The sequence below is a fragment of the Homarus americanus genome, unplaced genomic scaffold (assembly GCF_018991925.1).
Source record: "Homarus americanus isolate GMGI-L3 unplaced genomic scaffold, GMGI_Hamer_2.0 scaffold4896, whole genome shotgun sequence".
NCBI classification, from domain to species: domain Eukaryota; kingdom Metazoa; phylum Arthropoda; class Malacostraca; order Decapoda; family Nephropidae; genus Homarus; species Homarus americanus.
In genome coordinates, this window is record NW_024749657.1 from 1,416,102 (window position 1) to 1,429,135 (window position 13,034).

The 13,034-nt window shown below is 40.5% G+C and overlaps 1 protein-coding gene across 18 annotated transcripts in view; it reads right to left on the minus strand.

The window, feature by feature from the left end:
- Positions 1-13,034, minus strand: part of LOC121853429 (epsin-1-like) — a 129,867-nt gene that overhangs the window by 62,902 nt on the left and 53,931 nt on the right. For 17 of the 18 annotated variants that reach the window (XM_042347547.1, XM_042347546.1, XM_042347545.1 and 14 more), the window contains 3 exons: positions 7,308-7,386; positions 6,513-6,672; positions 5,703-5,783 (listed from right to left, as the gene is read on the minus strand). In XM_042347547.1, coding sequence (XP_042203481.1) covers positions 5,703-5,783; positions 6,513-6,672; positions 7,308-7,386 — 320 coding nt within the window. The remainder of the gene's footprint in view (positions 1-5,702; positions 5,784-6,512; positions 6,673-7,307; positions 7,387-13,034) is intronic. The other variant, XM_042347548.1, reaches the window with a different exon arrangement.

A 13,034-nucleotide genomic window follows, 5' to 3' on the forward strand; every position in this document is an offset into this window, starting at 1 on the left:
AGCACAGTCTAAATAAATGTTACATTCATATCTAATAATGAAATCATACAGTAAATGTAACACTTTACTTGATGGGGGAGAAGGGTGATTTTGAGATTGATAAAATCGAGCTTCTCTTCAAGTGTTATATCCTTTCTTTTACGATCATCACCGGGAATTCTATCACCAGAACGCTTCTTGTTGATATTCTTCTTTACTATATTCACAGTTAATACAGTGGGGTATGCTATAACGAACGGATCCTACTACGAATATTCCTATAACGAACAGTTTTACTTATAAAATTGAGAATGCTATAACGAACGAAACTCCTACAACGAACAATATTAAATTTTTATTTATTTTTTTTTTTTTAATTTATTGTTTTTTTATTACAAATATTAATGATATTCTTTATTTCAGGGGTTTAGATGCATATTTATGCACTTTTTTACAATTTTTACAATTTTATATTATATTTTTCAGTGTTAAGTGGTTGTATTTCGGGGCCTGGAACGGATTAATCCTATAACGAACGAATGCTATAACGAACAAGGTTCTAGAACCAATTAGATTCGTTATAGCATACCCCACTGTACCACAAAATTGGAGAAATAGTAAGCAAAAATCGCATTATAGCAAACAAGTGTTCGCGTTATACAAATATCGTTCCTAATTCATAAATCGCGTTAGAGCAAATTCGCGTTATCAAAACACACGTTATAGCACAACTCACTGTACTCTGGTGCTAATTTTTTTTTATTTTTTACGGATAATTTAAGATTTCACAGGTCCAGTCCCTGTCTGTGTGACAGGCGCTGGACCGAGCTGCTGAACTGACTTGTTCAGTACGTGTCCGTGTGTCACGTGGTGATAGGACCGAATGATCTCAGTCTGGCCTGGGATACCATCACGAAAACAGTGGAGTGTATTGTTTCTAAACCATATATTGTGTTTGAGGTTGACTCAAGCATAATATACTCCGTAATTGGTGTAACTTATTTTGTTTCATAATTCACGTGGTCGCTGCTTTACGTGGGTGAAATATTTGTACACTTCCTTTATTAATTATTTCCTCATTTATTGGTGCCATTGTTGTTCATACTCATTCTTTACTTATATAATCCTACCATTTTAGTGCTAAATTGGTATGACTCACTATTCTTCTCATTCTTCCAAGTTGGGCAGTGCTTGTCAAAGGAGGCGTGTTCTTGCTCACAGGAAGAACACTTCAGCTTGCTAGCTTGAGTGTGAATGTTTACCTGTGTGCATATTTGTGTATGGCTGTGTGTGTGCTTTATGTGTGAGTGCATGGGCATGTTATGTATGTGAATGTGTGTGTGTGTGTTTGCCATTCTAACTCTTGTCCTTCTTTATCATTCTTTAGTCTTTATCACTTGTCTGTTTGTCTGTTCTGGGAGAAAAATGAAGGAGGCCACGAGGATGTTGAAAATTCCTCAAGGGGGGAATGGAGTGAAAAAGGTTGAGAACCACTGGCATAACCAAATATACTGACACAAAAAAACCCTAATTAAATTAACAAATAAATGAGAAATGAAATTATACATTAGTGTACAATTACATTCTATGATTCTTTCAGCATACACTGACAGTCTTTATTTACTATAAAAAAAAGTATTACAGTAAAAGTCCAAAAATCCGGATGCCAGGAATCCGGACCACCCGAGAATCCGGACTTTTCGAAAACTCAAACTTTTTAAATTTAGCGGGCTTTTGTGGGTTATGTGAATGAATGGAGTTGCTTTAAAAAATTAATTTACATAATTCTAATAATAAAAGTAATTGTAAATTATAGGTAGCTAATTTTGTTAGTTTTGTAATTAGCTTGAACTGAAATGTAAAATTTGAGGCACTATAAAACTTTTGTGTGTATGTGTGCATGCGTGAATGCCACAGCTGCACAGCGACAACAAACGACCACACGATCGCCACTTTAAAACAAGCAATCAAACTGTGACAACATATGTAATTTTAAGTCCTACTCTTTCCATGTACAGAGTACAAGCCCATAATAATGGCCCCTAAAGTAGATAAACTTCGTTGTGTGAAGAGAAAGAAGAACACATTGAAATTGAGTGACAAACTTGAAATAATTAAGAAACTAGAATGTAATGTGAACAATGCTGTTCTAATGGAAACATACAACATTGGAAAGTCTACAATTTATGATATAAAAAAGGCAAAGAATAAAATTCTAGAATTCACAGCTTCTTCTGAGCCTTACATTAAAATTGCTGAAAGAAAAAGTTTACATTGGCCCAAATTAGAAAATCTTGATCAAGTGTTGCACGAATGGTTTTTGTTAAAACGATCAGAAGGTACCGGGTATGGCAATTTCTGGGCCGATGCTTATTGCCAAAGCAAAGTCTTTTAAGGAGCAAATGAACATCGAATCAGAGTGCGCATTTAGTGATGGATGGCTTAGGAATTTCAAGACTCGTCATGGTATTAGACAGTTTGTTTACATTTTTGTCTAGTGTTGACTTTATTTTTCTTTAAAACTGCTTGTTTTGATAAATGAAGCATGCTTTATTTGCTAATGAATAAACTATCAAAATGTTCATCTCTTCTTTATTCCTCCTTAAATTTTAATTTTAAAAGTACTGCCTGAGAATCCGGAAAATCCGAAAATCCGGACCGACCCAATCCCCAAGCAGTCCGGATTTTTGGACTTCTACTGTAAACTTTAATAATCGAATAATTCCATTCGCTCAGCTGCTGCAGCGCGGCGTCGACAAATCATTTCTTGTCACGTTTACACGTACTAACACACAGTCAGCCAAGCATGCCTGACTGGCTGTTGGAGACACGCGTCGCGGAGTCACACGCTTATAACAGACAGGAACAAACATGTATAAATTTTTTTTGCGGAACTAAATTTAGCGGAAGCTAATTGGTCCGCTAATGGTTTCCAAAGTTAGCGAAAACGCTAATCCGCTAACGAGAAAGTTAGCTTCGCTAATTAGCGGATTAGCGGAACTGTGCCCACCACTGGTCGTGTAAATAGTAAAATAACATAGTTGTTAAGTGTAAATAGTAATAACATAGTTGCTTATAGCATAAATACTAAATAGCAATAACATACGTAGTTGATTATAGTGTAAATAGTAATAACATAGTTGCTTATAGTATAAATACTAAATAGTAATAACATAGTCGTTTATAGTGTAAATAGTAATAACATAGTAAACCAGTACTTCATACTGCCTATAAATTAGTGTTGTTTACTTCATACTGTTATATCATACATATGCCACTTCACAAACATTCTCGACTCTTCCTAGCCCTTGTGTTGCCAACCTGCTTATACCATGTATGACCAGTTTGTAAGACTGGTGTTGACTTTCATTTATTTTTATTTTTTTAAATATTCTCGACTATACCCGGGGGTGGGTGGGTGTGTGTGTGTGTGGGGGGGGTGGTGCAGACCATAGTCCGTAGCCCCCGGGTTAATATATATAAATTGCTCTGAAGAAGTGACAAAAGCATCCTAAAAAAAAGAGAGATTAAAACAGTGGCACTGGTGGTAGAGGGAGTCACCAGCAGAAATAAACACTAACAATATAAAAAAAAAAGACAAAATTCACCTTCCTATTTAAATACTTACATCTAGAAGTGTGCAGACTTCACCTATATCTATTACTAAGAAAGTGAGATATTTGGCTCCTTCTCAGGGATGAAGCAGACACCAGCTGTGCTCAAAACAGTGACATGGAATTCCAATATGACAAAGTAGGTTGACAGACAAGGTGCTTATAAGCTAGTGTGACATACTGTACTGTAACTCATAGCTGTCTACTTCAAATATGTGTGTGTGTGGAGAGAGAGAGAGAGAGAGACAGAGACAGAGACAGAGAGAAGAGAGAGAGAGAGAGAGAGAGAGAGAGAGAGAGAGAGAGAGAGAGAGAGAGAGAGAGAGAGAGAGAGAGAGAGAGAGAGAGAGAGAGAGAGAGAGAGAGAGAGAGAGAGAGAGAGAGAGAGAGAGAGAGAGAGAGAGAGAGAGAGAGAGAGAGAGAGAGAGAGAGAGAGAGAGAGAGAGAGAGAGAGAGAGAGAGAGAGAGAGAGAGAGAGAGAGAGAGAGAGAGAGAGAGAGAGAGAGAGAGAGAGAGAGAGAGAGAGAGAGAGAGAGAGAGAGAGAGAGAGAGAGAGAGAGAGAGAGAGAGAGAGAGAGAGAGAGAGAGAGAGAGAGAGAGAGAGAGAGAGAGAGAGAGAGAGAGAGAGAGAGAGAGAGAGAGAGAGAGAGAGAGAGAGAGAGAGAGAGAGAGAGAGAGAGAGAGAGAGAGAGAGAGAGAGAGAGAGAGAGAGAGAGAGAGAGAGAGAGAGAGAGAGAGAGAGAGAGAGAGAGAGAGAGAGAGAGAGAGAGAGAGAGAGAGAGAGAGAGAGAGAGAGAGAGAGAGAGAGAGAGAGAGAGAGAGAGAGAGAGAGAGAGAGAGAGAGAGAGAGAGAGAGAGAGAGAGAGAGAGAGAGAGAGAGAGAGAGAGAGAGAGAGAGAGAGAGAGAGAGAGAGAGAGAGAGAGAGAGAGAGAGAGAGAGAGAGAGAGAGAGAGAGAGAGAGAGAGAGAGAGAGAGAGAGAGAGAGAGAGAGAGAGAGAGAGAGAGAGAGAGAGAGAGAGAGAGAGAGAGAGAGAGAGAGAGAGAGAGAGAGAGAGAGAGAGAGAGAGAGAGAGAGAGAGAGAGAGAGAGAGAGAGAGAGAGAGAGAGAGAGAGAGAGAGAGAGAGAGAGAGAGAGAGAGAGAGAGAGAGAGAGAGAGAGAGAGAGAGAGAGAGAGAGAGAGAGAGAGAGAGAGAGAGAGAGAGAGAGAGAGAGAGAGAGAGAGAGAGAGAGAGAGATTAGTAAATTTGACATACAATGGTAAACATATATCAAACCACCTCATAGATAATTAAAGTTAGTACACAAACTTCCCTTGTTATCCACGCACCAAAGGTTCCAGAAACAACAAGTCTAGCATCATAAAATTCACCAATACCATTTTGGTCTCCATTAAACTACTCTGAATTATCTATCTTCAATAAATGTCTAAATAAAATATTAATATATAATAATCATCATAACACAAAAGATCAAATAAACAAATACAAATAATTACAGAATACAGTAGAGTACAGTACAGTAATAAATTAAAATTTATGTGTACAAGTGAATGAATTTTTGTAAATTTACAATGATTGTGATGATAAGTGGAGGACACAGTACGTACAGTACAGTATAGTCAGCCAATTACTGTCCTCATATCTGAGGGTTGGTGACCACAGTCCTCCACACAATAATTTATTCTATGCAAACTGTCGAAAATTACTGCTGTAATGGTTGTGCTTAGTGAATTTTTTTTTAAATAAAATATGTAAGAAAAATATTCATATTGTATGTGCTCAACAGGCCACTTCTAGATGTATAGAGAGAGATGACTGCAGCAGTTATGTATACAGGTATCCCTCATTGTCCGAATGGGTTAGGTTCCTTGAGAACCATTTGGATATCAAATTTTCAGATAATGAATAATATAAATAGGAAAAAAAAAAAAAAAGTTCAGTTCCCAACAAGAAAACTTCATTATTATACCTAAAAATAATTAAATTAGTTCACAAACAACAAAAAACCTACCTAACTACTGTACTGTAATTTAGTACCTAACTACTGTACGGTAATTGCTAAACTAAATAAAATACTTGTATACTGTACTATACAGCTGGTACATTACCTTATAGGAGGGCAGTCAGGGTTCACCACAGGGGGTGAATTGAATTTTCGATCAGACCATCTTTCGGTGGAGCGAGGATCACTTTTGGGTAGTGAAAAAGAGGTGTAAGCATAAAATTTTCAGATAAACGAATTTTCGGACAGCGAACATTCGGATAACAAGGGATGCCTGTATATGAACGCATTTATTTCTCTAAATATCGTCCCATATAATGTATAATGAGCACAAAAAAGGCCCGCCAAGCACACTTTAAACAAGAAACAGTTAAAGTGTGACATATTAGAGGTGACATTAGATAATATTAAACATGAGCGTCTTATATGAACAAGACTTGAGGATGAGGTGGTGGTGGTGGGTAATTGATGAATGGCCGTGAGATGGAGACCATGCACACACCTTCCAATTGTATTTCATATATGTTTGTATATATTTCATGTTATTTCTAAAGTTTAAGTGTTTCTGTACACACACAAAAAAATTACTGTATTTTGGAAGGAATGGCAGCCATAAAATTATTTAAGGATAACCATTGAAAAAAATACTTAAATTATCCTACGATACTGAACATCGAACTAGTGAGGGTTCAGTGTACAGTAATCCCGGACTAATGTCAAGGATTTACCTGTACTACTGTATTTTCTACCTGAGACTTAGTGGGTAAATACACAAGTTGTCAGTTCGTAGCAGGAGGTTGGCCATATATTCTGCTAACCTTGAGCCACTGTTCAGCACTGTATATTATCATGATCCTGTACATAATTAAGCTTCACATTCAACTAATCTACTTCAGTAAAAATCATTAATACTTACTTGAAATCTTCCTCACTCTGGGTGATGGCCATCTGGAGCCGCACATCATCAGAGCGTTGTTTTTGTTCTTCTTGCTCAGCTTCCTCTTTACTCATGGCCAAGGCAAGTTGTAACTGTAATTCTTCTTCCCCGACGGTCTGAGGACGGGCAGCCTCTAGCTCTAAGAAGGAAAATAAAAAATGGATAATGACAAAGTAGTGGGAACAGTACTGTGTACAGTAACATAAAAAAAATAAAAATAAAAATAAATAAATAAATAAAATAAAAAATTACCTAAAAACAAAGAGTGACAATCCTATTCCCATACCAAAGTGGGTAGGCATCAAGCAAGCTGTGTCAAGGTGTTTGAGCTACAAGTCTGGAAATGAGGCATCAAAGGGATCACCTCTGTGCTAAACAAGTATATATAGTATACAATAAACACCCTGAAAGTCTACACATTAATGTATCTTCCAGTTGTTATGTTGAATAAAGCTTGACATGGCTGGCTTGACCAATTAATTCTCCTCATTATTCGCCTGATAGTTTTTAATAAAATACTGTACTCATGAACCCAAACTAGTCTGACATCGTTATCATTTTACAAAAATTATCCACATTTGGGAAAGTTTGCCGAGATTTCCAGATGGCGGTAAATAAGGTTATAGCGTGCGTCTTACTTTTGAATATTTGGCCCATTGGATTTTAACACAAACATATCTTGGGTCATCACGTCTTTAAAAAAATCAATACAGCTGTCTAATTAAATATTGCCTAAACACAAGAACATAGGGATGCCTTCATACAGCTACTCACGAGGTTCTAAGCCTGAAGGACCATCTTGAATTCCATAAGAGTTTCGTTCAGCAGGCCTAGACGTACTAGTAACATACGTCTGTAAAGAAAACAACAACAATCCTAAGACGTGAATATAATACAAAGAATACCTTTATAGGTATAGAATCCTTAGTGTTATTTTTACCAGAAGTGTCTCCTAAAAGTTTAAATAATTTTATTGCATGAGAAATATATGAGATGAAATACTGAGTGTCCATAAAAGAATCTTATATATCTATGCTTTCTTATGTACTAAAGAACTGTACAGTAGTTTTTTCTGTCTCTTTTTAAGGACTAGATTTCTTGTTGGAGACAAAACTAATCTTTGAATTATTGCCCCAGCTGGAATAGGTTGGGGCTTTCCAGGATTCCTAAAGCCCCACACTCATGAACCATTCTATTTAATGTGATCTGTATTTCCCCTAAAACAGGTTACATTTACCAAGTTTTCTGAAGTGACCAGTTTGTTCAATGATCATGCAAATGAAGTTGAGTGAATGTAACACACTACAATAGTGTAAATGTTGGACATACGACATATTGTGACCTACCATATATTCACCCCAAAACAGTTAAGATTGACACACTGTTCTGAGAGTAGGCTATAAAGGTATCATTACAATAATAAAGTTGGTGACTACCTAGTTGCATTAATATAAATCCCAAAAGATAAACTGGACATCCTTTGAGGAACATGTGTATGTATTCTGGTACTGTACTGTACTTGTGACTTATATAGTTGTAAACTAGTAGGCCATGGTAGGGTGTTTTAATCACTAACCTAATCCTGCACAAGAATACAGATGTACAAACTCAATTAAAGAAGCAGGTCAGTGACCTATACCTCAAAGGTATGACTGTTTGTTATTAGATGATCAGGCCCATAACATAGCTCTCTGATAACTCCAGCATGTTATGGTGATCTAAATGTTCTGAAGAGCAGGTCAGTGTCCTACTTTTCAAATCAATTACTGTGAGTCATTAGATATTCATCTTCATTAAATCTGGCAATGATATTATGTTGTAACATTAATTGTTCCTCACAAAAATAAAATTAACCTATTTCTTTAAAAGAAGGTATTACATGTTATCTGTACGATCATAAACAATGTTTGGTAACTGTAGCATGTTGCATTGATCTACACTGAAGTTGGTTTTAAAACATAAGTGTAATGTTACCTTTATTTCCACAAAAATAGATCATGGTAACCTAGTCTTCAGAAAGATGAATAAGTGTTGTTAGATGATGCAGAGGTGACTCTTCATCATTATGCCCATCAAGTTTTGTGAGGCTGCTGTCTTTCATTACTAAGATACAGTATAGCCTTAAACACACAAGGTGGTGACACCAACCAAGACACTATGGGGTACAAAATAAGTTCGAATCCTCGTGCAGGTGAGTTAAAATTGGTACAATGAAGAGTGATACTCAGGAGAGAATATAAGGGAGGGCATAAAGTGAAGTATAATTACAACATTGAAGAGAGGACTGAGGTACTGTACTGAATAGTATAAACCTTCCTACTTTGACTTTTAGAGGTGAAACAAGAAGCATAAAACTCTAAAATTCAAGTTACAGATATGAGTTACCAGAAGACTGCATCTGGGGGGTTAACAATATTGTAGGGGTGAGAAACAGTGAAGTGTATATGAAGTCTACAATGAATGAAAGGGCAGAGGGTGTGAAGTGTTAAAGAGTTGTAACTGGTGGAGAGGTTTCCTGAAATAACACTGACATGTGAGAAGAATGCAAATGATTATGAATACTGTATTTGGTGCAGCAACAGCCAGGGTCACATGGCACGGAAGATAATTAATGGTAAAAGATTAAACTAAAATCAAAATGATGGAAAATAAAACAAAACCGGAAATAACATCACCAAAAAGGAGACAAGAATACGTAAACTTATAAAAGATATAGGAGGCCAGCCTCCTTCAAGAACATTAAGAGTCTCAACTCCACCGTGCAGCATGATTCCTCCCCCAGCACTGCAGACAGAGTAAGAACCATCTCCCCCACGGCACCAGGAGAGGTGCCTACGCCACCGGTCCCCCAGACTGGGACTCTCGACCAGCAAGTGTCATACAGTCAAGGGGACCAGGCAGTAAGCCACGCCACTGTCCATAAGGTACCCGTGTATCAACCGGGTAAGGCCAATACGCAAACGAGTCAAGGCAGCCTATAACTGGCTAGGCATGATCGGGTACCTATACTGCCATGGATATACATCAGTTATCGCCGGCATTTTTTTATACCCACTCCAGCCCATTGGCCATACCACCAACGATGGACAGTTCACCGGAGTACAGGGTGAATGTTGCAGTGAAGGAGAGGCCTCCTGTGGGGTTGGCCCGCAACCGTCACCACACGCCTTGTCTCTACATCGGCCGTCTCATTGCCGTCAACTGAGACGTGAGCAGGTACCCAGCAGAACTAGACCTCCTGCTCATGCTGCTTGTGTATAAAGAGCTACTCTAAAATTTTGACGACAGGGGGGTGAGAGGAGTAAAAAAAAAAAAAACTCAAGTGCCTGTAGGGCACTACACGAGTCACTAAAATAGTAAAATGTTCAAAACGATCATTATACCTGCAAATGCTGTACAGCTAAAATCCCACATAGCTCAGCCATAAAAAGTGAGGCAGTGATGGATAATGGCTTGGAGAAAATAAAAATTCTTGACACCACAGAATACTCTACTCCAGCATCCATCTTTGACCCATCCATGAAGATTGAAACAGTTACTGTGCTCAGCACCATGCTCCAAAAAGAGTGATCGAACGTGGCCAAAGAGATAAGCGTCCTGGACTCCTGAAAAATAATGCCAAAATTTCATCCTTGGCAACTGCCAGGGGGGATTAGTCGAGTATACAACAGCGAGAGTCAAAAATCCCGGATAAATGGAGCTTGTCGACGAGATACTCTGCACGGAAGCCAAAAGGGCGAGGTGCAGAAGGTATCTGCAGACAGTCAGGGTGGAGGTTACGTCGGGAACGAGAGGCATAAAGAAGGTATCCAGTGAGCCACTGAGCAGGGCAGCCAGTTGGTGTTGTCGGAGGTCCAGAGGGGCTCACCCGCATCACACAGAAGACTGGGGAAGATCTAAAAGCCCCGGTAGCCAGGCACATGCCAGTGTGGTGGACAGAATCTAAAATATGCAAACAAAGCGGCCTCTAGGAGGACTACAGTTCACAGCCATAATCAAGTTTAGGCCGAACCAACGCACTGTATAGACGACTGAGCGAGGTCTGATCAACACCCAAAGAGACATGTAACAGCAGATGGATGAGAGACATCCAGCAGACATAGATGTGGTAACCATGTGAGAGTGGGTCCAGGATCAGGAGTCTGCTCCACTACCAGGAGTCTCCTACCATACATGACAGTGGTCCAGGACCATACACAAAAAGTGAGTCTGCTACACTACCAGGAGTCTCCTACCATACATGACAGTGGTCCAAGACCATACACAAAAAGTGAGTCAGCTCCACTACCAGGAGTCTCCTGCCATACATGACAGTGGTCCAGGACCATACACAAAAATGAGTCTGCTCCACTACCAGGAGTCTCCTGCCATACATGACAGTGGTCCAAGACCATACACAAAAAGTGAGTCTGCTCCACTACCAGGAGTCTCCTGCCATACATGACAGTGGTCCAAGACCATACACAAAAAGTGAGTCAGCTCCACCAGGAGTCTCCTGCATACATGACAGTGTCCAAGACCATACACAAAAAGTGAGTCAGCTCCACTGCAGAGTCTCCTGCCATACATGACAGTGGTCCAAGACCATACACAAAAAGTGAGTCTGCTACACTACCAGGAGTCTCCTACCATACATGACAGTGGTCCAAGACCACACAAAAAGTGAGTCAGCTCCACTGCAGGAGTCTCCTGCATACATGACAGTGGTCCAGGACCATACCTAAAAATGAGTCTGGTCCACTACCAGGAGTCTCCTGCCATACATGATAGTGGTCCAGGACCAGTAGTCAGCTCCACTACCAGGAGTCTCCTGCCATACATGACAGTGGTCCAGGACCATACACAAAATGAGTCTGCTCCACTACCAGGAGTCTCCTGCCATACATGACAGTGGTCCAGGACCATACACAAAAAGTGAGTCTGCTCCACTACCAGGAGTCTCCTGCCATACATGACAGTGGTCCAAGACCATACACAAAAAGTGAGTCAGCTCCACTACCAGGAGTCTCCTGCCATACATGACAGTGGTCCAGGACCATACACAAAAAGTGAGTCTGCTCCACTACCAGGAGTCTCCTGCCATACATGACAGTGGTCCAAGACCATACACAAAAAGTGAGTCTGCTCCACTACCAGGAGTCTCCTGCCATACATGACAGTGGTCCAAGACCATACACAAAAAGTGAGTCTGCTCCACTACCAGGAGTCTCCTGCCATACATGACAGTGGTCCAAGACCATACACAAAAAGTGAGTCTGCTCCACTACCAGGAGTCTCCTGCCATACATGACAGTGGTCCAAGACCATACACAAAAAGTGAGTCTGCTCCACTACCAGGAGTCTCCTGCCATACATGACAGTGGTCCAAGACCATACACAAAAAGTGAGTCTGCTCCACTACCAGGAGTCTCCTGCCATACATATACAAATTTGGATCACGGAAAACTCCTGAGCCAGGTATAATGCATGGCTACAGTCTTAGTTGGAGAAATCAGAAGCCATGGGAGTCTCCCCATCAGGTAACACAGGTCAGCACCAGATGAGTGCAGCGTCTGGCAACATCTAGACGAGAAGAGGCATACAAGATGGAGAAGTTATCCAAATAAAGAGTGGTACAAACATCCTGGGGCACACAACTGGCCAAACTAAACAAAGAGACACTGAGGACACTGCCCTGAGGAACACCCTCATCCTTTGAGAGGGTGGCCGAGAGGGCAGCACCTTCCCTCACCCTGAAGGTACGGTCACTAAAGGCTCGTATCAACAAAGGCATCTGATCCATAAGGCCAAAGTAATGTAAAACCTGCAGTATCCTGCACCACCAGGCAGTGTCATACACCTTCTCAATGTTGAAGACACTTACCACATGATGTTGAGATGCAAAAACCCGACAGATGGTGGTGTCCATCCTGACTAGGGCATCCATCGCCAGGTGGTAGTACTGACGAAAACCACACTGGGCAGTCGAGATATGGCCACCCCTCTCTACATACCACACCAGGTGCGTATTGACCATCCTCTCAAATGAGAGCTGGTCGGTGGTTAAGAATCCCGGAGGTCTGAGGTATGGAAAGTACACTGGAACAGTGTAGAAGTATTCGACAACGCTATCAACTTCCACGAACACTGCAACATCTCAGTCCACCGTGGTGAGCCCCCAAACAACACCCAGTCAGCCCTGTCAAGTCCCTACAAGGGACACATGGTGACGGGAGGACGTTGGGGGGAGAAATGAGGACCGGATAATGTTCACTCCTGCAGAGATCTCCCGTAACGCTCCACATCAAGTCGAGAAGGGTGTCGGGAGAACTCAATTACAGAGGTCGTGTCTAACTGGACAAGGTAATGTGTGTGGTCACCGGTGTTAAGAATACCAAGATCAATGGTATCAACCACGTAAGCAATCATAGCTCCCACGAAATGGGTGACAGTGTCACCCAAAGAGTGTGCCGACCATTAAAATCACCTAGTATTAAAAATAGGGAGGGAGTAGACGGACCA